A 24,765-nucleotide genomic window follows, 5' to 3' on the forward strand; every position below is an offset into this window, starting at 1 on the left:
TTTAAAGGATTAGTTCACCTTCAGATGAAAGTTTTCCCAAGCTTTACTCACCCTAGGTGTATATGACTTTATTCTTTTTGAGGAACACAATTGGAGTTATATTAATAAATATCCTGATGCGTCCAAGCTTTATAAAGGCAGTAAACAGGACCAACGAGTATGAGCTGAAGAAAGTGCTTCCATCCACATCCATCCATCATAAACATACTCCACACGTCTCGGGGGGGTTAATAAAGGCCTTCTGAAGTGAAGTGATGCTTCTGTGTAAAAAAAAAAAAAAAAACAGTATTTAACAAGTTATGAAGTAAAATATCTAGCTTCCGCTAGACCTCCTTCCATATTAAACTTACGAAGAAAGTGTAAAACTCGCGCAGTTCAAAAAGCTTACACTACGTCCTACACCTTCCCTATTCAACTTACGGAAAAAGTGTAACTGACGCGACGCCTGTTCTGTTTTTTCCCTAAGTTGAATACAGTAGGCGGTCTGACGGAAGGTAGATATTTTACTTCATAACTTGTTAAATATGGATATATTTTTTACACATATGCATCGCTTCACTTCAGAAGGCCTTTGTTAACCCTTCGGAGCCGTGTGGAGTATGTTTATGATGGATGGATGTGGATGGAGACACTTTCTTCAGCTCATACTTGTTGATCCTCGTTCAATGCCATTATAAAGCTTGGATGCGTCAGGATATTTATTAATATTTCTCCAGTTGTGTTTATCAGAAAGAAGAAGGTCATATACACCTAGGATGGCTTGAGGGTGAGTAAAGCTTGGGGTAATTTTCATTTGAACGTGAACTAATCCTTTAAGATGTGTTGTGCAAAACAGGACAAAAATATAGAGTAAGAAAATCATGTTTACAGTGTAAAGTTTTACAGTATAGTTAAAACAAAAACATTTTACAAACACATTTTCTGTACAAACATATTTAATTAAAAGTTTAAGAACCAATACATTTCACTGTACAGGGAAATTTTACTTTACTCTGATAACATCCTGAGAGGAACAAAGGCAGAACAGAGGAACAAAAACTTTTTACAGCATTTTTTTATTTTTTTTTTACAGTAAAAGACTGTTGAGTGAGCGCTAAGAACCATAATTTATAAAGATTAGATTTGTTTGGCATGTAAGACGTCTGTCGGAGTAACTGTCTGTTCAGTTTACAAGCATCAGATTGTGTCTAAATCCTGTCGGACAGCTCGGCTTTAACAATTTACCTCAGATGGCATGATGATGGGTGACAATACTGTGAATATTTACAGTCAGGCTGCCACAGAAATCGCATCGCAGGACATACATCACGCTCACAGGAGCCAACCAGATGGATTTGAAAAGGATATCTATAGCACAAATGTTCCTGATTCATGCTACATATTACTTAAAAAAAACATAAAAGTACCAGAAACGAGGACTTTATAGACAATGTAGTTAAAAAAAAAAGTTAAATTTAGTGTTGGTGTACGTTTACAAGGTACATTTTAGACTGCATATGGTATGTATGGAAGGCAGTAATCCCATTGAGTGTTGATGTGCCACTTTAGTGGTGTATTTGTGGTGTGTACTATAGAAATGAGTGGTTGAGGCTTCACTCTGATCCCGTAATAGAGAAGTTCGGTCTGGGTTTGTGGCTCGGTGGGCGTTTGGCCGATCGGATGGTTTGGTTTGACTGTCTGATGTGGGACTTATAAGAAATAGCGAGTGTATGCACAAACATACACACACAGAGCTCACAAAACAAGCTTTTTTAAGTCACGTCAAACTAGTCCACCATGTTGTGTGTGTGATATTCACATTAAAACACTCATTCACACAATGTGTCCCTTCTCCAAAGACACACACATACACACACAATCAGTGACAGCCTGTCAGTGGTCTTGTGTGCATCCAGAGGGGATGTTTGTGTGTGTCTGTGTTTTTCGGCATTGCTTCCTCGTACTAATTCTCCTGTGGCTTGCTCGTCTGGGGGAAAAACCCATAATAACAAGTCACATAGATCCTCACACACTCATTCACCCACCCATGCCACTCGCCTTCTGGTGGGATCTCAGTGGAGTGTGTGTGTGTGTGTGCTTGGGGACTAGGAGTGTGAAACACGCCGTCGCCTCTTCTGTACGTGAGAGGACACGTGATCTATAGAAGCACCTGAGAAAAAGACAGAGAGTGATTATTGCCACATCTGTACTGACTGGTTTTGATTTCTTTTATATCATTTTTTGGTTTATTTTATTAAGTAATGTTACAAGAGGATATGCCATATTGTGAATACAGTCACGGTTAAAGGGTGTTGTTAGGAACTACTGTAAATGTAGTAGAGTCCCTGCAACCCTTTCAGACATGATTATTTTAGCATAATAAAATTATAATATATACAGAACAAATTTTCAAAAACATTCTTTTATGTACCCCATTTTAAGATTTACACACTGTCCCCAATGTCGTAGTCATAGTTGAAATGAGAAAATGTAAATGATACATAAATAAATAAATATGTATACTGCACAAAATAAATGATAAATAGAAGAAATGTGAATGATAAATATGTACTGTACATAAATAAATGTATAAATGAATGAATTCAGTGGAGAAATTGCAATTTAGTCAAATTTATTTATTAATTTACAGATGTATTCATTAAATTAGTAATAATAATTATTAACTAGATGAGTAAAGTTTGATGACAAACTTTGATGTTGGCTTTACAAAGCCAGGTCTGAAGGTTTAAAATAATTTTAAACAGTCTGAACTTGAAGGTTTTACTCAGAGAAAGTAAAAAAAAATGTTACTAGCATGTTTTAGCATTTTGCTAGCATGATTTAACACATTTCTAAAATGTTTTAGCATGTTGCTAACATGAATTAGTAGGTTGTTAGCATGATTAACATGTTATTAGCATGAAGTAGCATGTTGCTAACATGTTTTAACATTTTGCTAGCATGTTTAACATGTTTCTAGCATGATTACCATGTTGATAGCATGATTTAGCATGCTGCTAGCATGTTTTAGCATGTTGTCCTAAGATAGTCATTAAGTTTTGCTAGTGATATCTTAAATACAACATAAGTCTTATAGTACAAGTCTTGACCCCCCTCAATGAAAGTCTATTGAACTTTTCATAGTTTTGATCTTCCGTTTAATGAAAATTGTAAGTCGGATCAGTTTGAAAAGATATAACAACCCGAGTCAGAACAGTCTGAAGGTCAGAACAGTCTTGGTGGTTGTAGCTTGAAAGCTCTAGGAGGAGATACTGTCCAAATTTTGGCTCAGAAGAATAATAATAAGTTTAAATAGTAGATCAGCATGTTGGCTTTATCAAGCCAACATAATAATTATATTTATTCTTACATTTATTTATTCTTTTTCTGTTTTTATATTCATGCACAGTATTTATTTTTCCATTCCATATTTATTTATTTCTGTATTTTTCACTGATATTTCCTCCCCAAATATGCTAAAGAGGGGTTTCCATTTTATCCCTATTGGCTGACTGATCACAGAATGTGCAGTTTGACTAAAGTCCTCCATAAAAAAAAGTTTTATAATATAAAATAAGTACAATAAACAAAAAGAAACGTTATAAGAGGAAGATGAGAACATATCCTAACAGTCTCATAAATAAGATGCAAAATGTGAAAGAACCATTTGTATTTTTAGGGGATGTTCAGTTTTTTAGAGGTTTTGTGGATGGACCACGTACAGTAACTGCACTGTGACACACACACGCACTGTCATACATTCATGAACTCACATACACTCATTCACAAAGCTCACACACACACACTATGACACGTCCTGCTGCGATTCACTTAAAATAACTGTCAGAGAGAGGTGCCATTACACAGACAGACAGGAGGCCCTTAACAGCTCAGGGGTCCATCAGACTGAGGCTTTCAGAAACGTCTGAGCTGAAATGGTCGGGTCTGTGTGGTGACTGATAAGAATAAAGAGAGAAGTTGAATTTAGGGAAATAAAGATGCTGAGATGGTGAAAGATGAAAGAAACAGCGTGAGTGGTTTGAGTTAGAGACCATACAGCTGACTCACACACACACACACCTGTTACTTAACTAAAGAAAGAAATACCATACACTTCTACTGTTACATGTGGATTCATTTATATAATAATAATATGTATTATTACTTATATACTTATTAAACACGTCAAATTAACAGCCCTAATTTTTATATTAGATGAAACATTATCAGATTTTAACAATTTTATTCCCAAAGTATACTAAGTGATCCCACACACATACACATACACACCCTCACCTTCCTCACAGGTGGGTCCCAGCCAGGTGAGAGGACATGAGCAGTGACCTGTGCGCTGGTCACACTGGCCTCCGTGTGCACACTGACACACGAAAGAACAGCTTGGACCATAAAACCTGCTGTCACACACTGAGAGAGAGAAAGAAGATGAAGGCTGAAGTTTGAAGTAAGGTTTGTTAGAGTTTGCATAAGACGTTTGTGTGTACCTTTCTCGCAGTGTTCTCCTGTCTTTCCCGGTGGACAGAGACACTGTCCAGTGGTCGGATCACAGGGCGCCCCATCACACTCACAGAGTTCTGCACAATCACGCCCAAAACGCCCAGCGTCACAACCTGTCATACAAACACACAGTCAGTGAGATCATCAAACTGCACATCTGTGCGTGCAGCTTAAACGTCTCTCTCTCAGCAGCATGGACGGCGTCGGGACGTTCGTTAAAATATCGCTGCAAAGGCATTACCAACTTCTTTTTACTCAGGGTTCCCACTCTAAGCCAAATGTCAAATTCCCTGACTTTTCTCTGACTTTCACTGACTAAAAAGCTGAATTTCCATGACCTGTAATGAATGGAAAAACAGGCCGCTGTTGTGCTGAGCACTGAGCAGACTAAAATCCATCCATTTGCCAGCTTTATTTACTTGTTCACAGACATTTTAGTACAAAACCTTCATACACACTACTTTTTTTTGCACTTTTACCCGTTAAATGCACTTTGATATTTTTCTGTACTATTTCTACAGAAATTAATTTATAGTTTTTATGCTTTCAGGGATTAAACGCTCTAGAGGTTTTTCTGTTTGTCATCAAGTTCATTATTCAGTCTTTTTATTTCTTCACATTTAGTTTTTGCAGAATTAGGGGCCATTCACACAGAACACGCCTTTGCGTCTAAAAATGCGAGACGCAGCGGTCGGGAATGGTTTTAAAAAAAGCACAGCGTAGAACGCGAGGGTCTCACGCTTTTGAGACGTGATGCAATAATGACAATAACAGAAATAATAGAAATAGGCAAACAGCAGAACTGATAGATACAACTTTTGACATGGAAATAAAGAATATAAGATAATAATGAGCGCCTCCTTCGCCATGTTGCCGTCAAATAAAACAGTTGTCATGCCAACTTGCTACTGTAAACAGAAGCTCGCAACGCTTGCCCCGCCTCCGAGTTCTTCTGATTGGTCCACTGTTTTGGAACTGACATTGATGAGCGGCACTGCGTGTGAAAAGTTGAAATTCTTTTAACTTGACACGGTGTCTTAAAAACGTGGCGCTCATTTGCGAGGCGCTGCAAAAGATGCGAGAATATTTGCTTAATATTAAAATGGTTTGAGCTTAAATATAATTTTGCATGACTTTAATAGCCACTATTAGAGCAACAATAGATTATTTACCTCAGATTTTAAAAAGAAATAAAAGGAAACAAGAATGTTCAAACTGTAAGTAATAAATACTGTTCATTGTGCATTTATGTTCTTGTTCCCTCTGTATGACCGGAATTAGCTGCAAAATCCCAGAATTATAGAAACCATTTAAAAAAATTGAATCCTTAGTCATGTCGAGGCTGGTTAGGACAGTCTTTGAAGTGGTAATTTTGTAGCCAATTTTTCCTGGCATGTTTGCCTTAGTTAACAGGTACAGGTGACTGCATTTGACTTAAGTTGATGAGCGGGAAGTAAATAAAATACAGCTGAAAAAATTGCCTAACCATAAAAAAATATGCAAAACGTGTGAAACAACATGATTTTAAAAAAAAGGCGGTATAGAAAAATTACATTTTGATAAATGGAGACTAAAACTTAAATCAACAAAACAAAAATCCCTGATATTCCATGACTTGGACAAAAAAATGTCTGGAATAGACCTTTTAAAATTCCATGATATTCCAGAAATTCTATGACCCGTGGGAACCCTGTTTACTTCTAAGCGAAAAAGCACTTTGCCGCGAGTAAATCATGGTCTTGAATTACATTTTGTCCCTTGTATGTTACGTGTGCATGAGTGCGAGCACGAACAATAAGTTGCTGGCTGCAGTTCACTTAACGGCAACCGATAATAACAAAGGTTTCTGAATTCTGCATAAAGTAGCCATACTGTATGCAGAACACCTTTACCTTTGTTATTAGCGATAACAAAAAGGGGTTCAGAAAAGACTCAAAAGCATGTATCATAAAAGTAGTCCATATAAATCATACTTCTTTTAAGTCGTATGATAACCCTGTGTGACAAACAGACATTATTTAAATTATTACTCACTAATAATCTTCCTTATCATTGAGCTGAGTCAGTGAGTCAATACAGAGAATCAATGCTGGTTTTGTCAAATTGTAAAGAACCATATTCATTCAGAAGATCTAAAACAGATTCTCGTGAAAGTGCAAAAAGAGCTTGAATGAATGTTAAGATTTAAATGTGCAATAGGTGATTCTCTATAGAAACATTTAATACTGGTTGAAAGTCTCCTCATATCCTGATAGCAACCACTATGTTAAACAGTCTAAGTGTATTTTTATAAATATATATTGTCTGTGGAAGGCGTAGGACCATAAAATGTTCATCCAATCATTATATTCGGTCAGAATGAAATAATACAATGTCCTACCTGCCTGTCAACATATGTTTTTACATACCCTTGCACACCCTGTTTACGCAGACATTATACGTCATCAGTGCGTTTCATGCTATACAGAGTTTATACAGACAGACCGCAGTCACGGAGCACCGCAAACAAACAGCAGCCACCTTTTACACTTCCTACCGAATCAAAACAACGAGCTTATGCTGCGTTCACACAATAACTACTGTAATTAAGAGATGCCAAACCGTGACGTTCAAACCGGAGCTGTTCAGTCAGACTCGGAATTATGCAACAGTATGTCAACAGTATCAACACCGAAATGAATCTGCAGCAGTCAGGTACAAGCTCTCTAAGGGCCCGTTTACACTAGTGCTTTTCGTTTTAAAACAGAGTTTCACTGCACAATGGCTGCTAAAAATGACAACAAAGGTTGCAGTTCAGTCTCCATGTTATTGTTTACATGGTCGTCAAGGATACGCAGAGCGAACATGGGCAGCCACGCCATCGTTTTCAAAAGTCTCCGTTTTTGTCCATTTAGACTGAAACGCAACCACAGTGTTTTCAAACTAAAACGGGCTCTGCAGCGTTTTCGAAAGTCTCCTTTTTTGAGGGTCGAAAACGCCCGAGTAGTGTAAACGACAGGCGTAACCGTAGCAAAAGTTATGCGTTTTTAAACCAAAATGCACTAGTTGTTTACGTTCATTATTATTGTAATGTTGTGTTTTAATGCTGTCTCTTGTCGTGACCAGCTGTGTGTGTGTGTGCATTCCTGTGGTTTGGAGGAGGCATGGCTTTGGACGGCCATTTGCAAGGAGGGTGGGATCGTATGCTTTCAATGCTAACAGGCTAACGTAATATTTCCCAGATTAGCATTTCCCTTCTGCACCTTTAATTTTTCACTGAATGATGTAATTGCAGTCTGTTCGCCTATTAAACATATTCTAAGGGTTCAGATGAGTTGGGATATAGTTTTATGATATTTTAATAGTGCTTTTTATTATTATTTTGGTGCTTGAGAGCCCTTATTCACTTTCATTATATTGAGAAAAGTGACCAGAACTTTCTGATGAAAATATTTTATTTATCCCATAGAAAACAATTGTAGAATTAGTTTGTTAATTGTTTAAGCCAGAAGTGTTTTGAGGCCTCATGGCCTACGTGACTGATTACAAAGGTCAGATGTGGTCAGATGAAGTTTTGTGGCCGATTGAGCAGTTTTTTGCTAAGTCAGGGGTTTTCCAGTTAACAACAGATGGCTGTGAAAGACTAAGACCATTATTAAGTGGTCTGAAATAAATATGTCACTTGGAGGCTTCTTGCCTCTGGGAGTGTTGATTGTCCTTGTTACAATGTTACATTTTGCTTATGAGAAAGGCTTGACCATCAATTGGCAGAATTCCACAATTAGGGATTAAAGCAAAAGATGTAGAACTTAGTTGTGGGAAAACCACAGGGGTTAATTTTACCAGAGAATTATGTCACTTTGTTGCAAAATAACAGATAAGAAAACTGTATAAGAACTGTGCCCTGGCCAGAGACAAATTCAGATGAACAGCTGGCATCCCACTTTGTTGCTTGTTAATAAAGTTAAAACTCCTGCGACCTGGAAATTCGACTCTGAGAGTTTTCTTTGAGAGCAGAACTGAAACATCGAATTTTAGTTCCACTGAAGAAAGTAGGTCGTGAACTGTAGCTTTAATTCTCAGCTGAAATATCCAGTATAATTTCATGCTAATAATGTAGATGTTTTAAAGTTGAGATGACTTACGTTTTTCACACTGTTCACCATGGTAACCTGGAGGACACACACACTGTCCAGTCACGTGATCACACAGGTGCCTGTGTTTACAGTCACATGACTGTGCACAGATCTTGCCAAAAAAGCCAGCAGGGCATCCTGGAATATGGAACCATTTCATATGAAATCATATTTCTTGTTCAGAAGTGCAGCAAACATGATTAATTCTAATAGTAAAGATGATAAGTCTGTCACTCACTGTGTTGGCAGGCGGGACCATAGTATCCAGGCGGGCAAGAGCAGCATCCCGTAAAGCGATCACATGTTCCGTTATTATTACACACACACTCTTGCTCACAGTTCACACCATAGTGACCTGGGACACAAACTATCACATGCACACAAAAGTATTAAGGTGAATTTATTATCTTGTGACCAAAAATTAATGCATTCTGAATTAAAAATCCAATTACACAGTTTAAAGTGTTCATTTTATTCCTGTTTATGTTAGGATGCAATTCCATGGATACTAACTAATCACATTGTTTGTGTATTTGTGTGCTTGTTCACCTTTTTCACAGTGTTGTCCGGTCCAGCCCAGCCCACATCTACACGTCCCATTCACAGGGTCACACACTCCTCCGTTCGCACACGTACAGAAACTCCGACACTGAACTCCATAGCGCCCCCTAGGACATGCTGCATCGAGAACAATTACACATTTAACAGCAATAATTTGACAAAACAAAAATACTAAAAAGCTGTGCATAAATCTGAGATAAAAGTGTTGTTTTGTTTCATTATGAAGCACATTATGCAGGTTGTAGCTACAACTGGATGTCTTGACTGTATCTGTGCGCTCTGTGTTTCAGCAAGTCACATGGATCTGTCTTCAATTTGAACCACATGAGGATGGTTTACCAAGCACTGATTAATCCTCATCCAGCACTAAATTATACTGTCAACACTTAATTTCCACTGTATATCTCATTTTAGCCTGAAACCATACTTATTCTTGTACAGCAAAAAAAAAAAAAAAAAAAGCTTTGGCTTGTTGATCTTAGAGAATGTATTTTTTTTTTTTCTGAGCTACAGTGCACGACTGAAAAAAATGTACAAAAATGTACGACAATTTATGTTCATAAGTAAACAAAAGCCCTATTCGATTGAGGATGGTACATTTGTGTGTACACAACCATTCAAAAGTTTTAGGTTTGTAAGATTTATTAAAGGTACACTTTTTTTGCTCAAAATTAACAAAATTTAAATAATGAATCAATGCATCATCAGTTCTTTTTCCAAAATGTGTATTTGTCTTACCCTGATTCACTATATGGTAAGTGTTTATATTTTAGACCTGAGGTGATGGTTTTTGTGGGAAATTGCATACATTCGTCGCTCGCCTGTGCATGTCTGGTCATATTCGTAAATAGTGAAAAGTTACTCTGGCTGCATTGACGCATGTGTTGTGGTGTGGGAGTGGCAGAGGTTAGTTGTCTCAATGAGCGAGAAAGGTTGACATAAAGCAGCTAAATCTTAACTCTGGGGAATCACCTGTAAAAAAAGGCTGAACAGAGGAGAGTCTGTTGGAAAAAGAGTATGCGACAGAGCTCGTAATAAAACAAGAACCAACATCGGCTTGACTTTTTTTAAAGATGGTAAGAACTGAGGGATTTGAAATGTTGTAAAAGTGACACAGCGATGGCGTTTTTATTACTCAACAGGTGATTAAGGTATTTTATTGAACAGATAAATTGCCATAAGTATCTCTCTAACAAGCTCATTGTAAAGCATTAACTATTGTGAAGGGTCATTTCATTATGGTTGTTTAAGGGCTGTGCTTGAATTTATTTTCAAGATAGTACCGTGTCTATTAATTCAGTTTATCTACAGTAACATCTTCAGCTAGTCAGCTTGAGATCCTTTCCATCTAAACTAGTTATATCTCTTAAGCCTAGTAGTGAATGTTTTATGAGCAGTAGGATATCCGTATTCATCCACACAGTCACGCAGAGCCGAAGCACAACCAAAACAATGTTCTTCCGCTAGAGGGCCAAAAGTAACATAGTGTTTGTTCTGTTAATCATATACATAACATTATATCACATATTCCACATCTAGAAAACAGAAACTCTACAGAGGTCCCAAATTCATACAGTATGCATTGTTATACTGTACCAGGACAAACATTCAGCAGACCTTCCCTTAAGCAAAACACCTCATCGTTTTATCTATTAACTTATGTCCTGGTCCAGACGGAAACTTCCAGTAACAACAAGAGCACAGATGGCATTATTTTCAAATAAACTCTGAATTTCTCAATTACTACAATTATCCAAGGCCTTCTCATCCCTCAAAATGCATTTAAAGAACTAGCCACACATGCAATCGCTCGATCACAAACAGCCACACACACGTGCACAAACACACACACGCCACACACAAGTTTACTTAAGCTCTAGATCATTAGTGCAATGGCAAAGTGGGTCTGATTTGGCAGTGCAGCTAAAGAGCAATCATGTTTCTTTGGGTAATTTAGATTGGGAAAACAATAAGCCAATCGCTTTGATTCGCTTGCTTATTTATTTGTTTCCTCGCCAGCGGATCCGCCGACACGGAACATAGAGAACCAGCTACTTATAGTCATCTGTAAACATTAAACATGGGGAACGTAAGCAGTGGCACGTCTGTGAGACGCTCTGAGACGGCACTTTCAAGGAGGCTAAGAAAATCCCTCCTGGAAAGTCCCGTTCCATTTCAGCTGATGAGTGATGAAACACGAAGATTAGGAATCTGATCTCTCGCTTCTGTTCTTCAGGAAAAGGGGTGCTGTGTTCAAATTCCCTCACGGAGGAAACTGGAGAAATTTGTTAACTAAATATTGTAAATAAGCCCTGGGAGAAAATCAGGAGGAGGACAAATAGTTTCTACAAGTGCAAAACTGTGAGACGCAGTATAATTCAGTGTTGTTTTGCTTATGAAGTCATCATAACACTTACGGCTTTCAGATTCTAACAAGACGTGGATGTTGTAGATTTGGGAGGGTGGGACCATGGATGGGTGAAGATAGGAAAAAAGAAGAAATGAATGACTGAACGGTTGGAAAAATTGGCAAGATAAGTGGTGGAAAAAGGCAAATAAGTGGAAGGAAAAGGGGGGAAAAAAGAAAATAGTACAGCAATCCACCAGCAATCAACAAAAAACTATTAAAACTATTAATTTTTTTTTTTCGTTAACTGGAATAAAGCTGAAATAAAATAAAATATATATTAAATAACAAATGCTGCCTTGGCAGCTAACCAAAATAAAATAAGATGAAGTAATACAATTACAATAACTAAAACTAAAAAGAAAATAAATTAAACCTAAATAAAAATATTAAATAAAACTAATAAAGCAAAAAAACAAACAAAAAAAACAATTAAAATGACTAAAACTTAAACTAAAATGAAAATACAAATATAACGGCTAACTCAAATAATAATAAATAATATAATAATAAATAAATAACACTGCTATCCACTGAGATATATACCTTGTTCGCAGGACGGTCCTATTCTTCCAGGGGCGCAGTTACACCTCCCAGTCTCTGGGTGGCACTGTCTTCTCTCTCCACACAAACACACCTGAGCACAGTCTCTCCCGTAGCGACCTGTGGGACAACCTGAGAGAGAAAGACAGAAAAAAACAGATGTTATTAACTAGAATTGCAGAATGCTTTTTTTTTTTTTTTAAAGCTGACCTACGTTTAACTTTCATGAGACGCTGAAAGGCAGCAAGATGCTATGCAACAGACAAAGATGTCCATCTGATGTGTGTTTACATAGATGATTAACCACACCCACTCTGGTGATGGATTGAGCATCAGGTTCTTACTGGTGCTGCAGTTGGGTCCCAAGTATCCTGGCTGGCAGATGCAAGAGCCAGTCCTGAAGTCACATCGGCCTCCATTAGCACATCTACACCTCTTCTTACAGTAGGGGCCGTAGGTGCCCTCTCGACATCCTGTGAGGAGCAGAAAGGGGCAACATTGGAGTGTATCTTTGATATACACAATCTGTTAATAGTTGTCATTAATGTTAATTAGGCATTTATGCATCTTCCGTTTAGTAGGGTTCTTGTAAATCACCCTGGAATTTTAAGTTTTTCTACACTAAATACAGGTAGATTTTAGTACACTTATAAAACAATGCATATTTGTGTATATATATTGTAATTATATGTAACTACACAACAACATACAGATACAATAAAAGTTCAAAAGTTAGGGGTCAGTAAGATTTTTAAAAGACCCCCTGCAGTCAATAATTAATCTCTGAAAACTCATTATTAATAACCAAATTTTCCTGTGAAAATAATGTCTTTATGCCTTAAATAGCTTGAATGTAACTCTACACCCTTGCTTCGTTTAGTATACACGGACTCATGAATATGCAAATTAGCCCCGCCTCCACTCAATCACACCAACCCAGACTACCTGATCCACTCGGTCAACTGTAGTAATGGCAAGTAGAAATATTGGTTTAATTCAGATATTTGAACCAGAAACTGATTCAGAAGAAGTGGAAGAATGAAATATACAGGGTCGTCTACAAGTTGATCTATCAGAATGGTAATGCATTTTATGTATCGCTCTCTACAACGTCGGACACATAACAGCAGTGTCAGGAGTAAAGCATTACAAGTAACCTGAGTTACGTAATCAGATTAGTTTTTCAAATAACTAGTAAAGTAACACATTACTTTTTCAATTTACAACAAAATATCTAAGTTACTTTTTCAAATAAGTAACCAAGTTACTTTTTCACATTTATTGACTGACAGCTCTCCTGTCCCCATGTTGAGAGGAATAAATTGTAGAGGTGTGTGAACATGATGGTTATTGTAGTTCTAGACTAAATGTGAACATGCATTTACTCATCTCACTTGCACGAAAACATTTAGTATTCCTCAAAATGAATAAAAATAGTGAAATGCAAACTCAGAATTTTATGCAAACCTGTAATAATTAACTATATTAAATTACACAAATATACTTTATGTATTTAATCTCACTTTATTAACCAATATCTTTGCTGCTGATCTAATTCAGCCATACTAATAAGCAAAATTTACTTAAGATTAGATTTAGAAATAAGAGTGTTGAACTTCCTTCTCCTGTATCCTATTCTTCTTCAATCCAGAATGGCAGCACAGCTGAAAGGTTTGTTTGAGCTGCGCCCTCTACTGTAAAGACGTAAATATGCATTTCCTTCATTCCTGAGACTTACTTCACTTTTGGTGTGAAATGGCCTTAACATCTGCCAAAAATAAAACTTTTTTGTTGTTATTAAAAATAAAGCAAGCAAGCCCAGCCCAGGTGAGAAAAAGCAACGCAAAAGTAATGTAACATTACTTTTCATACAAAGTAACTAATGCAATTAGTTACTTTTTTAGAGAGTAATGCAATATTGTAATGCATTACTTTTACCCAACACTGTATAACAGTAATTTATATGATTCACCTCTTGCTTGACTAGGTTATCAAACAGCTAATAATGTGTTGCTAAAGTTACACAAACAACCATGTTCCTGTTCACCATCTCAGAGTCAGACAGCTGCCTTCTGAAAATCAGCATCCTCAGAAATGCTTTGAACATCATAGACAGTCAGTGGAGAAAGACACATTGTTTATCATAACATTATAATATACATTATATACATAATTCACCCACAATATTGTTGTATGCACCCGATTTTTCCTGTCCCTTTTTAAAGATGTTCTTGTGCTCACTCCAAAAGCCCCACCCCACACGTTGACGGGATTGGTTACTATGGATATTATTATAAATTAAAATAATATATATATTAATATATTTTAAAATGAAATTTATTCCTGTGTGAATTTTCAGCATAATTTCTCCAGTCTTCAGTGTCACATGATCCTTCAGAAATCATTCTAATAGGCTGATTTAGTGCACAAGAAATGTATCTTATTATTATCAATGTTCAAAACAGTTGTGCTGTTTAATATTTGTATGTAAATACTGATACATTTTTTCAGGATTCTTTGATGAATAGAACATTCAACAGCATTTATTTTTTACTGTCACTTTTGATCAATTTAATATGTTCTTGCTGAATAAAAGTATTAATTTCTTACAAAAAAAAAAAACCTTTCTAACTCCAAACTTTTGAATGGTAGTGCATATGATTATATAACCTTTTTCTATTAGCTCACATTGTAGATGAGCTGTTGGTTTGGTTGAACAACTATGAACACAACTGTATTAGGTCAAACAGTAGAGATTTGCAGAATGCATCTTACTGAGATGACAGCGGTTGCCATAGTAACCAGGTAGACAGCTGCATTTCCCAGTGACGTGATGACAGCTGTACTGATCTCCAGAACATGTGCACACTTGAGAACAGTTCAGGCCGAATCTGCCCTGAGGACACACTGAGAAAGAGAGAACATCAGAAAATGACACAAAACATACAGAGATGACTTTAAGAGCTTGTGCGAGTTTTCCAACAGAAATGTCCAGTTGTCTAGACACATTCCTGAAAAGGCATCAGGTCTCAGACAGGAAGGAGATATGATATGATATGAAGGGGAGGCTAGACATCTCATATAACGTCATTCAAACATACTTACATTCATACACTTTCACATACGTCCAGAGTATCTGACAGAAGACAGGCCTTATGAATGTGTTTGTGGGTATGCGTCCATTACATAGCATTTATCACACAAATGCATATCACACACACTGAAACATGATTATATGAAAAATACATATATATATTTAAATACAAATATTCAGGGCTGAACAGTCAGGATTTTTTCCACTGGTCTAGTCGGATCAGTGGTTTAGATCTGATAAATAGTTATTTTTGCCAACAAATTTTTGGCATGGATGGATGGACAGAATTTTTTTGTTATTTTTATACAACCAAAATTATGTTGGCATATTTAAAAAAGTATATATACACTATATTGCCAAAAGTTTTGGAACGCCTGCCTTTACGTGCACATGAACTTTAATGACATCCCATTCTTAATCCGTAGGGTTTAATATGGAGTTGGCCCACCCTTTGCAGCTATTACAGCTTCAACTCTTCTGGGAAGGCTTTCCACAAGGTTTAGGAGTGTGTTTATGGGAATTTTTGACCATTCTTCTAGAAGCGCATTTGTGAGGTCAGGCAGTGATGTTGGCGAGAAGGCCTGGCTCGCAGTCTCCGCTCTAATTCATCCCAAAGGTGTTCTATCGGGTTGAGGTCAGGACTCTGTGCAGGCCAGTCAAGTTCCTCCACACCAAACTCCCTGTCTCCCTCCCTCCATGTCTTTATGGACCTTGCTTTGTGCACTGGTGTGCAGTCATGTTGGAACAGGAAGGGGCCATCCCCAAACTCTTCCCACAAAGTTGCATGAAATTGTCCAAAATGTCTTGGGCCCTGTCCCAAATGGCACACTTCTATGCACTTTTGGTCTTGTGGACTTACAATGGCTGCCGCGTGCGCGTGCCCGTTAAGTCCACGAGACCATAGGGTGTCCCATTTGTCAATTTTAGACTTCAGAAGGGTGCTCGCAAGCGCCCCCTTTGCGGCCCCCCTTTTGCTGAGCCCGCACTGGTGCGAGCTCCGCGGCAGACTTCTTCCCGACAGTCAAAGCGGTGTTACGTCACGAAAGTGCGGACTCATAGGAAGGCCGTAAGTGTTTAGGGTGCCATTTGGGACAGGGCCTTGGTATGCTGAAGCATTAAGAGTTCCTTTCACTGGAACTAAGGGTCCAAGCCCAACCCCTGAAAAACAACCCCCACACCATAATCCCCCCTCCACCAAACTTTACACTTGGCACAATGCAGTCAGGCAAGTACCGTTCTCCTGGCAACTGCCAAACCCAGACTCGTCCATCGGATTGCCAGACAGAGAAGCGTGATTCGTCACTCCAGAGAACTCGTCTCCACTGCTCTAGAGTCCAGTGGCGGTGTGCTTTACACCACTGCATCCGACGCTTTGCATTGCACTTGGTGATGTAAGGCTTGGATGCAGCTGCTCGGCCATGGAAACCCATTCCACGAAGCTCTCTACACACTGTTCTTGAGCTAATCTGAAGGCCACACGAAGTTTGGAGGTCTGTAGCTAAGTTGGCGACTTCTGCACATTGTGTGCCTCAGCATGCGCTGACCCCACTCTGTGATTTTACGTGGCCTACCATTTCGTGTCTGAGTTGCTTTTGTTCCCAATTGCTTCCACTTTGTTATGATACCACTAACAGTTGACGGTGGAATATTTAGTAGTGAGGAAATTTCACAAATGGACTTATTGCACAGATGGCAACCTATCACGGTACCACGCTTGAATTCACTGAGCTCCTGACAGCGACCCATTCTTTCACAAATGTTTGTAGAAGCAGTCTGCATGCCTAGGTGCTTGATTTTATACACCTGTGGCCATGGAAGTGATTGGAACACCTGAATTCAATGATTTGGAAGGGGTGTCCCAATACTTTTGGCAATATAGTGTATATATATATATAAACAAAGTTTTCATGTTGGCATATATACTATTTATCATATTTGCATAATATAGTGTATATACATATATACAATATAATTAGAGCAGTAACTTTCAATCTTATCTCAAAAAATAAATGTATAAAAGTTTCTAAGACATAGCAACACTTGTATATGGTCAACAAACATAGCATGTGGTGACAACGCAGTACTGGCCCCAACTGACAAAACACAGGTCTGTCAACTGGCCTGAAAATCTCTCACACCAGCCTCAGGCCATTAGATGATCCTTATTGTCGAGAATTTGCCCACTGGCCTCTGTCCATCATGGCCTCCTAATCATCCCCATACACTGATTGGCTTCATCACTTCACCAATAAGCTGGTGTGTGGTGGGTGTTCTGGCGCAATATGGCTGCCATCGCATCGTCCAGATGGATGCTGCACATTGGTTGTGGTTGAGGAGATTCCCCCTTCCATATGTAAAGCGCTTTGAGTACCCAGAAAAGTTCTATATAAAATGTAAGGAATTATTATTATTAATTATCTGTGTATGTTCATCTATAAGTGTATGTGTGTGTGTGTGTGTGTGTCTGTGTGTGTGTGTACCCCACCGGCATGTGTAAGAGATAAGCTCAGACTCCAGACTAAAGAGAATAATTAGACTGTTGTCATTAGCCATGTCTACTGCAGTGTGTGTGTTTGTGTGTGTGTATATGTGTGTGTGTGTTCATGTCTGTTCCAGACTTCTTATCCTTACACAGACAAAACAAAGCCTGCTGTTTGAGTTGGCCGCTCAGCACTAACCTTTATCAGATGTCTCACATCCACAAAGAGAGAGAAAGAGAGAGTGAGAGAGATGGGCGGGTGTTGAAAGAGAGTCGGGGAGCAAAACCCCAGCGTGTGTAATGAGAGGTCGAACTTTGTGTGGGGCTGTTTGTACGTCTTTTTAGCGTAGTTTTGAATGCAACAAATTGTTGTTGTAAATTAAAAAATTAAATCTTAAATTAAAAATGGGTGTTAGTCTTTTCCTCCCTTCGTTTTGATTAAGCTGGTCCAATGAATGGATGTATAAATGGAGAGATCACTGATTCTTCAGTACCTACACAAAACAGGCATTATTTCAGACACTGTGTTTGAGTACAATTCACCTGCTGCTTCTCTTTTTTTCATAAAATTTGTGATATTATAAATATTAACAAATGTAACACTAAATTAATGAATTCACTGAGACTACAATGTAATTTTAGAATCATATGTATTTAATACAGCAGCTATTTCTTCTGCTACAGTAATAAGACCTACTTAAATGGAGGGAAATTATCTATCAATCAATTTCTTTACCATTTTGACAGAATATATATATATATATATATATATATATATATATATACATACAGTCAAACCAAAAATGATTCAGACACTAGATATCTTTTTTTTTTTTTCTAGTGGGTGCAGGACACTATAGTTCATTTATATAAGTGAGGATAGCAAAATAAAGTAAACTGTGACATATTATACCCAAAAATTCTTCATACAGTGGACTACCAGTAAAATTGATAAAAATTTAGAACCAAAAATTATTCAGACACTTTGACCTGACCATGTTTTGCTCAAGTGTTATCAGACATAATTAAGATTATGTTTTTCTGACACAGTTTAACTCTGAGATCTTTTCATATTTTATTACCATTTTTAAACTATAGTGAATAAACTGTATTAATGAATGAAATGTTCAAGGTATCTGAATAATTTTTGGTTTGACTGTATATATAGCCTATATATATTTATACAACAGTTTTTTATGTTTCTCGAATCTGATTGGCTGATAGCCATGCGTTATTTTATTGATAACAGCATTCCTACCTTTCCACCATTTGTATCACTCCACTTGAAGCGACTGCCATGGCGGCTGAGCAAATCCACTGTATTTTTTGCGAATACTACACTTGTTGTTCCACGAACTGTAGTTTTAAGAGTTTTTTAGGCGAGAATGTAGTTGAAATATGTGACTCATATTTAATCATAGCACCTATTTTACAATTTACAGTATCCTTTAATATTAAGGTGAGCCTTAACCTTAACCTTGGTGAGCATAAGAGACTGTTTAATATATACTAGTCTACGAAATACTGAGTTATAGTCTCACAGGTAGATTTACAGGTAGAAGGTGTTGCTATTTTAAAAGCTGTCTTAAGAATCAGTGGGATGTATGAAATAGTCTTACTCATTTCACAGCTGTTCCCAGTGTACCCTGCAGGACATCCACATCTGCCCGTCACATGATCACAGGCCATGCCCACTGGACAGATGCATCTTTGCTCACAGTTTCTACCAATCCATCCAGATGCACAGGCTATACACACAACATACAGACAGTGAGAGAGAAAGCAGATGGATTGCAGAGTGAGCGGCCCGCGTTCACCCATGTGAACATTCCAGTGTGTAATGGAGACAGAATACAGTAATTTGTGTGATGACATGTGAATCGCAGCTATCAGTGCTTACAAACTCCTCACTATAAATCACCATAATCACTTACATCTTACTAACTACAGCCAAATAAAGCACTCTGAGTGAGTCTGTGAGAGAGAGAGACAGATGTGTTTATGAGTATATAGGGTCTTGGGGTGTTGAAGCATGTGCGTATGTGTTTTTTTTTTACACGGTCAGAGAAAGACTGTGTATTTGTGTACATATTCAACAATAATACATTAAATATGAGTGCATATGTGTTTTAGATTTGTGTGTGTGTATGTGTGGTATTCCCGACATTATAGGGACCAAGTGGATAGTAATACCAGTAATTTTTGACCTTGTGGGGACATTTTTTGGTCTGGATGAGGAAAACAGCTTTTTTGAAAATGTAAAAATGCATAAAGTTTTCTGTGATGGGTAAGTTTAGGGGTAGGGTTAAGGTTAAGAAATAGAATATACAGTTTGTACAGCATAAAAATCATTATGTCTATTAAATGTCCCCATAAAACATGAAAACCCAACATATGTGTGTGTTTGTGTGTGTGTTTTAACTCACTCTGTTGGCAGTTGGTTCCTGTCCACCCAGGTGTGCACTGGCACTGGCCACTCACTGGGTCACATGACCCTCCATTTTGACAGTCACATGATTGACTGCAGTTGGGACCAAATGTACCCGCTGGACAAGCTACAACACAAACACACATATGAAATAAACCAAACTATTAAAAATGTTTGTCTTCATTCACTCACAGTGAAGAAACAAATGTTCTATTCTAGATGTTCCAATACAGCAAATGTAAACTATTAGTATGTTGAATCAAATAGATATGTCACAGAACTATTTATTTTCATTCATATTCACATTTGATTGTAAATCAGCTACTAATACACTACAGTTCAAAAGTTTGGGGTTGGTAAGATTTATCATCTCTTATGCTCACCCAGGCTGCATTTATTTAATCAAAAATACAGTAAAAACGGCAATATTATGAAATATTATTACAATTTAAAATAATTATTTTCCATTTGAATATATTTGAAAAAATGTAATTTATTCCTGTGATGGCAAAGCTGAATTTTCAGTATCATTACTCCAGTGTCACATGATCCTTCAGAAATCATTGAAAAATCAAAAATAAAGTTAAAAGGAACAGCATTTATTTACAACATAAAACATTACATCTTTGCTGAATAAAAGAAAAACTAACATCAAACATTTTATCGGTAGTGAAATTATATTATAGGGCTACAACTAAGGATTATTTTGATAATCGATCAATCTGTCGATTATTTTTTCGATTAATCGGATGAAAAGTCTTAAAATTATTATACATTAAACATTTATTTTAATCCATTATTTTAAACAATGTTATTCCACATCCCGCCCAATGATGTCCTCCAGACAATGTGTAATATAAAGCAAATATAGTGAATGTATCTATGTAGTTTATGCTGTACAAACAAAAAAGGGTTAAAATAGAAACATTACATTCTAAACCTAAAAACAACTGACTGCTTACTATTTTTAAAAATGAAAATTCTGTCATTAATTACTCACCCTCATGTCGTTCCACACCTGTAAGACCTTCGTTCATTTTCGGAACACAAATTAAGATATTTTTGATGAAATCCGATGGCTCAGTGAGGCCTGCATTGACAGCAAGATAATTAACACTTTCAGATGCCCAGAAAGCTAGTAAAGACGTATTTAAAACAGTTCATGTGACTACAGTGGTTCAACCTTAATGTTATGAAGTGACGAGAATACTTTTTGTGCTCCAAAAAACAAAATAACGACTTTATTCAACAGTATCTTGTGATGGGCGATTTCAAAACACTGCTTTATGAAGCTTCGAAGCTTTATGAATCAGTGGTTCGGAGCGCGTATCAAACTGCCAAAGTCACGCCCCCTAGTGGTGAACCATTGAAATTTTGAAACACTTATGATGTAACGAAGTCTTGTTTACTGAAATTACATGACTTTGGCAGTTTGATACACGCTCCGAACCACTGATTCGAAACAAAAGATTTGTAAAGCTTCAAAGCTTCATAAAGCAGTGTTTTGAAATCGCCCATCACAAGATATTGTTGAATAAAGTCGCTATTTAGTTTTTTTGGCGCACAAAAAGTATTCTCGTCACTTCATAACATTAAGGTTGAACCACTGTAGTCACATGAACTGTTTTAAATATGTCTTTAGTAGCTTTCTGGGCATTTGAAAGTGTTAATGATGTTGCTGGCAATGGAGGCCTCACTGAGCCATCGGATTTTATCAAAAATATCTTAATTTGTGTTCAAAAGATGAACGAAGGTCTTACGGGTGTGGAACGACATGTGGGTGAGTAATTAATGACAGAATTTTCATTTTTGGGTGAACTAACCCTTTAAAAAAACTAAATTAAAAATTATAATAAACAAAACAAAAGCAAAAAAAAAAGTTAACTTGTGCGAGGTATGAAGAACACACTACTTTATAAACACTTAATTTGATGCCTTGAAGTGATTTGTATATGGCCTGAACGCATTTGCTTTAGCAGACACAGTTGGCATGACATTACGTAACTGCAAAACTAAAAAATAATAAACTAGAAAAAGCAGATGCAAATCTAAATAATGATTTACGATTTGCACTCTTTATAAAGAGGGCCACAAAACTAAATAATAACATCACTCGTCTCCAGAGAGGTTTCATCACAGTGGAGATTGCCCTGCAAAACATGTCATGGGAAAGCCAGACGTAAAAATAAAACATCTGAGAGAGGGATCTTTAACACAAACCTCACTTCATTAAAAAGAGAGGGAGAGTGAAAGAGAAAGAGAGATAAATCTTTATTGGGCCCCTGATCTATTAAACTACTGACGGGAGATTGCATGAGAAGACGGATGGTACTAAACTAATGTGCCGCAGAACTCTCTTAAAAAAGCATCTTACCCTAATAAAATACTGACAGACACACAAACGGAACACTTCTAAAAAGCATCCTTCCACAGTAAACACAAACATACACAGATGAGACATTTTTAAAATGGCATCCTATGGCGATTAAAAACATGGATGCATTTAACCTTTCTGCAGCCCAACGGGAAGCTTTACCCTCTCTTTACACACACACACACACACGCTTTAAAAACTGCATCGACTGTGCCTGCAAGCTGATAAACTGTGTTTGGGTAAGCGATTGTAGGGTTATTTCTGTGCGAGGATGCGGCGCTCAGCCGGAGATGAGCCTCCAATCACACCCCGTTTTAATGATGTGGGCGGCTTACCCAGAATGCATTGCGGCGGTGCCCAGCCAGGGGTGCAGCGGCAGGCGCCTGTGATGTGGTGACACTGGGCCTCGTTCCCGCACTGGCACATCTGCGCACAGTCCTGCCCGTAAAACCCAACAGGACATCCTATGGAGGAGAGGAGATTTGAGTCAGCAGCGTCTGTGTGTGCGTTATAATGTGCGGTACATCATTGGAAAGTCATGCTCACAGATCCCCCCAGAGGCATCAAAGAGCCAACAGTGTCAGCATTCTGATTCGAATATAATTAGGTTACTGTTTTACTAGTATCCGCGTGGACGTATCCATTTTTCATCCCTTCGTCCTGCTCATCTCTCATGTCTCATTACCTACTGAATGCTCAGCCTGTGAATTGCCGTCATCAGCATTGATTGCATGATCTCATTCGCCACATGTGCGGCACATCCTCACCACAACAAAGTCAACGTGTGTGTGAGGAAGACAGACAGACAGACATTTCTAGGAAACTAGAACACCTGCTGAGCACACAGGTTCACTGTCTGGGTACAGAAATGTGCCTCCTGTGCAAATATTCCCTGGACTGCTATTTTTTTTCACTTAAAGCTCAAGGTTTTCATCACACGTCATGCAAAAGTCCCATAAAAAAATGTAGTGCACCTGGCCAAAATGGGGTTTAAAGTGTTAGTTCCAAGCCTGTAAAACCTTTGTTAATCTTTGGAACACAAAATAAGATATTTTTGATGAAATCTGAGAGGTTTTTTATCTCCCATAGAAAGCAATGAAATTACCACATTTAAGGTCCAGAGAAGTTAAAATACTCAGCGTGACTACAGTGGTTCAACCTTAATGTTATGAAGTGACGAGAATACTTTTTGTGCGCAAAAACAAAACAAAATTAATGACTTTATTCAACAATTTTTCCTCTTCCCTGTCAGTCTCCTACGCAGTTGACGCAGTGAACACAGTGCAGAGCTTCCGTGTTTACATCCAAACGCCGACTCTGTATTGGCCAAAGCTGTATAAGTGAGCACCACGACGCATGAAAAATTGTTGAATAAAGTCGTTATTTTTTATTTGTTTTTGCGCACAAAAAGTATTCTCGTCACTTCATAACATTAAGGTTGAACCACTGCGGTCTCGTTGACTATTTTAACAATGTTTTTACTACCTGTCTGGATCTTGAATGTGGTAATTTCGTTGCTTTCTATGGGAAATGAAAAAACTTTTCGGATTTAATCAAAAATATCTTAATTTGTCTTCCGAAGATGAACGAAGGTCATATGGGTTTAGAACGACATGAGGGTGAGTAATTAATGACAGAAATTTCATTTTTGGGTGAACTAACCCTTTAATGCTTTAATGAAGCAGTTTTCTTGGCCAGGGTTGCTCAAAATAAAAAATAAAAAATAAAATAAAATAAAATAATAAAATAAAAAATGAAAATAAAATTAAATTAAATAAAAAATTAAATATAAAATAAGATAAAATTTAGCTAATATAAAATAAAATGTTTGATTCATGAATGTTATTTAACAAAAAAACAGCATGCGCTAACAATTTTATTTCGGTAATGTGACATATTTATAAGTGAAACTGGATATTAGCCCACTTTTTTCACCTCACAACTCATGCAAAACTCCCATAAGACAAAACAAAATCTAATGCACCTGGCTAAAATGGTGTCTAATACTAGGGGCAGTTGTGGCCTAATGGTTAGAGACTTGTAACCCGAAGGTCGCGGGTTTGAGTCTCAGTATACCGGCAGGAAATGTGGGTGGGGGGAGTGAATGAACAGCGCTCTCTTTCCCTCTCATTACCCACAACTGAGGTGCCCTTGAGCAAGGTTCCTAACCCCCAGTCACTCTCCGTGCGCAGCAGCTAAAAATGGCTGCCTACTGCTCTGGGTGTGTGTTCACGGTGTGTGTGTTCAATACTCACTGTTGTGTGTGTGCA

The 24,765-nt window shown here is 37.6% G+C and overlaps 1 protein-coding gene across 5 annotated transcripts in view; it reads right to left on the reverse strand.

Moving 5' to 3' along the window:
* Positions 1–775: 775 nt before the first annotated feature.
* Positions 776–24,765, reverse strand: part of megf6 (multiple EGF like domains 6) — a 68,151-nt gene continuing 44,161 nt past the window's right edge. The window contains exons 21-33 of one of the 5 annotated variants that reach the window (XM_051863597.1): positions 22,831–22,959; positions 20,120–20,248; positions 19,313–19,441; positions 14,896–15,027; positions 12,465–12,593; positions 12,124–12,252; positions 9,159–9,287; positions 8,848–8,976; positions 8,619–8,747; positions 4,482–4,607; positions 4,276–4,404; positions 3,843–3,935; positions 776–2,149 (exon numbers count right to left, since the gene is read on the reverse strand). In XM_051863597.1, the coding sequence (XP_051719557.1) occupies positions 3,895–3,935; positions 4,276–4,404; positions 4,482–4,607; positions 8,619–8,747; positions 8,848–8,976; positions 9,159–9,287; positions 12,124–12,252; positions 12,465–12,593; positions 14,896–15,027; positions 19,313–19,441; positions 20,120–20,248; positions 22,831–22,959 (1,460 nt within the window). In that variant the 3' untranslated portion in view covers positions 776–2,149; positions 3,843–3,894. The remainder of the gene's footprint in view (positions 2,150–3,842; positions 3,936–4,275; positions 4,405–4,481; positions 4,608–8,618; positions 8,748–8,847; positions 8,977–9,158; positions 9,288–12,123; positions 12,253–12,464; positions 12,594–14,895; positions 15,028–19,312; positions 19,442–20,119; positions 20,249–22,830; positions 22,960–24,765) is intronic. The other 4 variants (XM_051863600.1, XM_051863596.1, XM_051863598.1 and 1 more) reach the window with 4 other exon arrangements.

This window comes from Ctenopharyngodon idella, chromosome 15, assembly GCF_019924925.1.
Source record: "Ctenopharyngodon idella isolate HZGC_01 chromosome 15, HZGC01, whole genome shotgun sequence".
In the NCBI taxonomy this organism is placed as follows: Eukaryota; Metazoa; Chordata; class Actinopteri; order Cypriniformes; family Xenocyprididae; genus Ctenopharyngodon; species Ctenopharyngodon idella.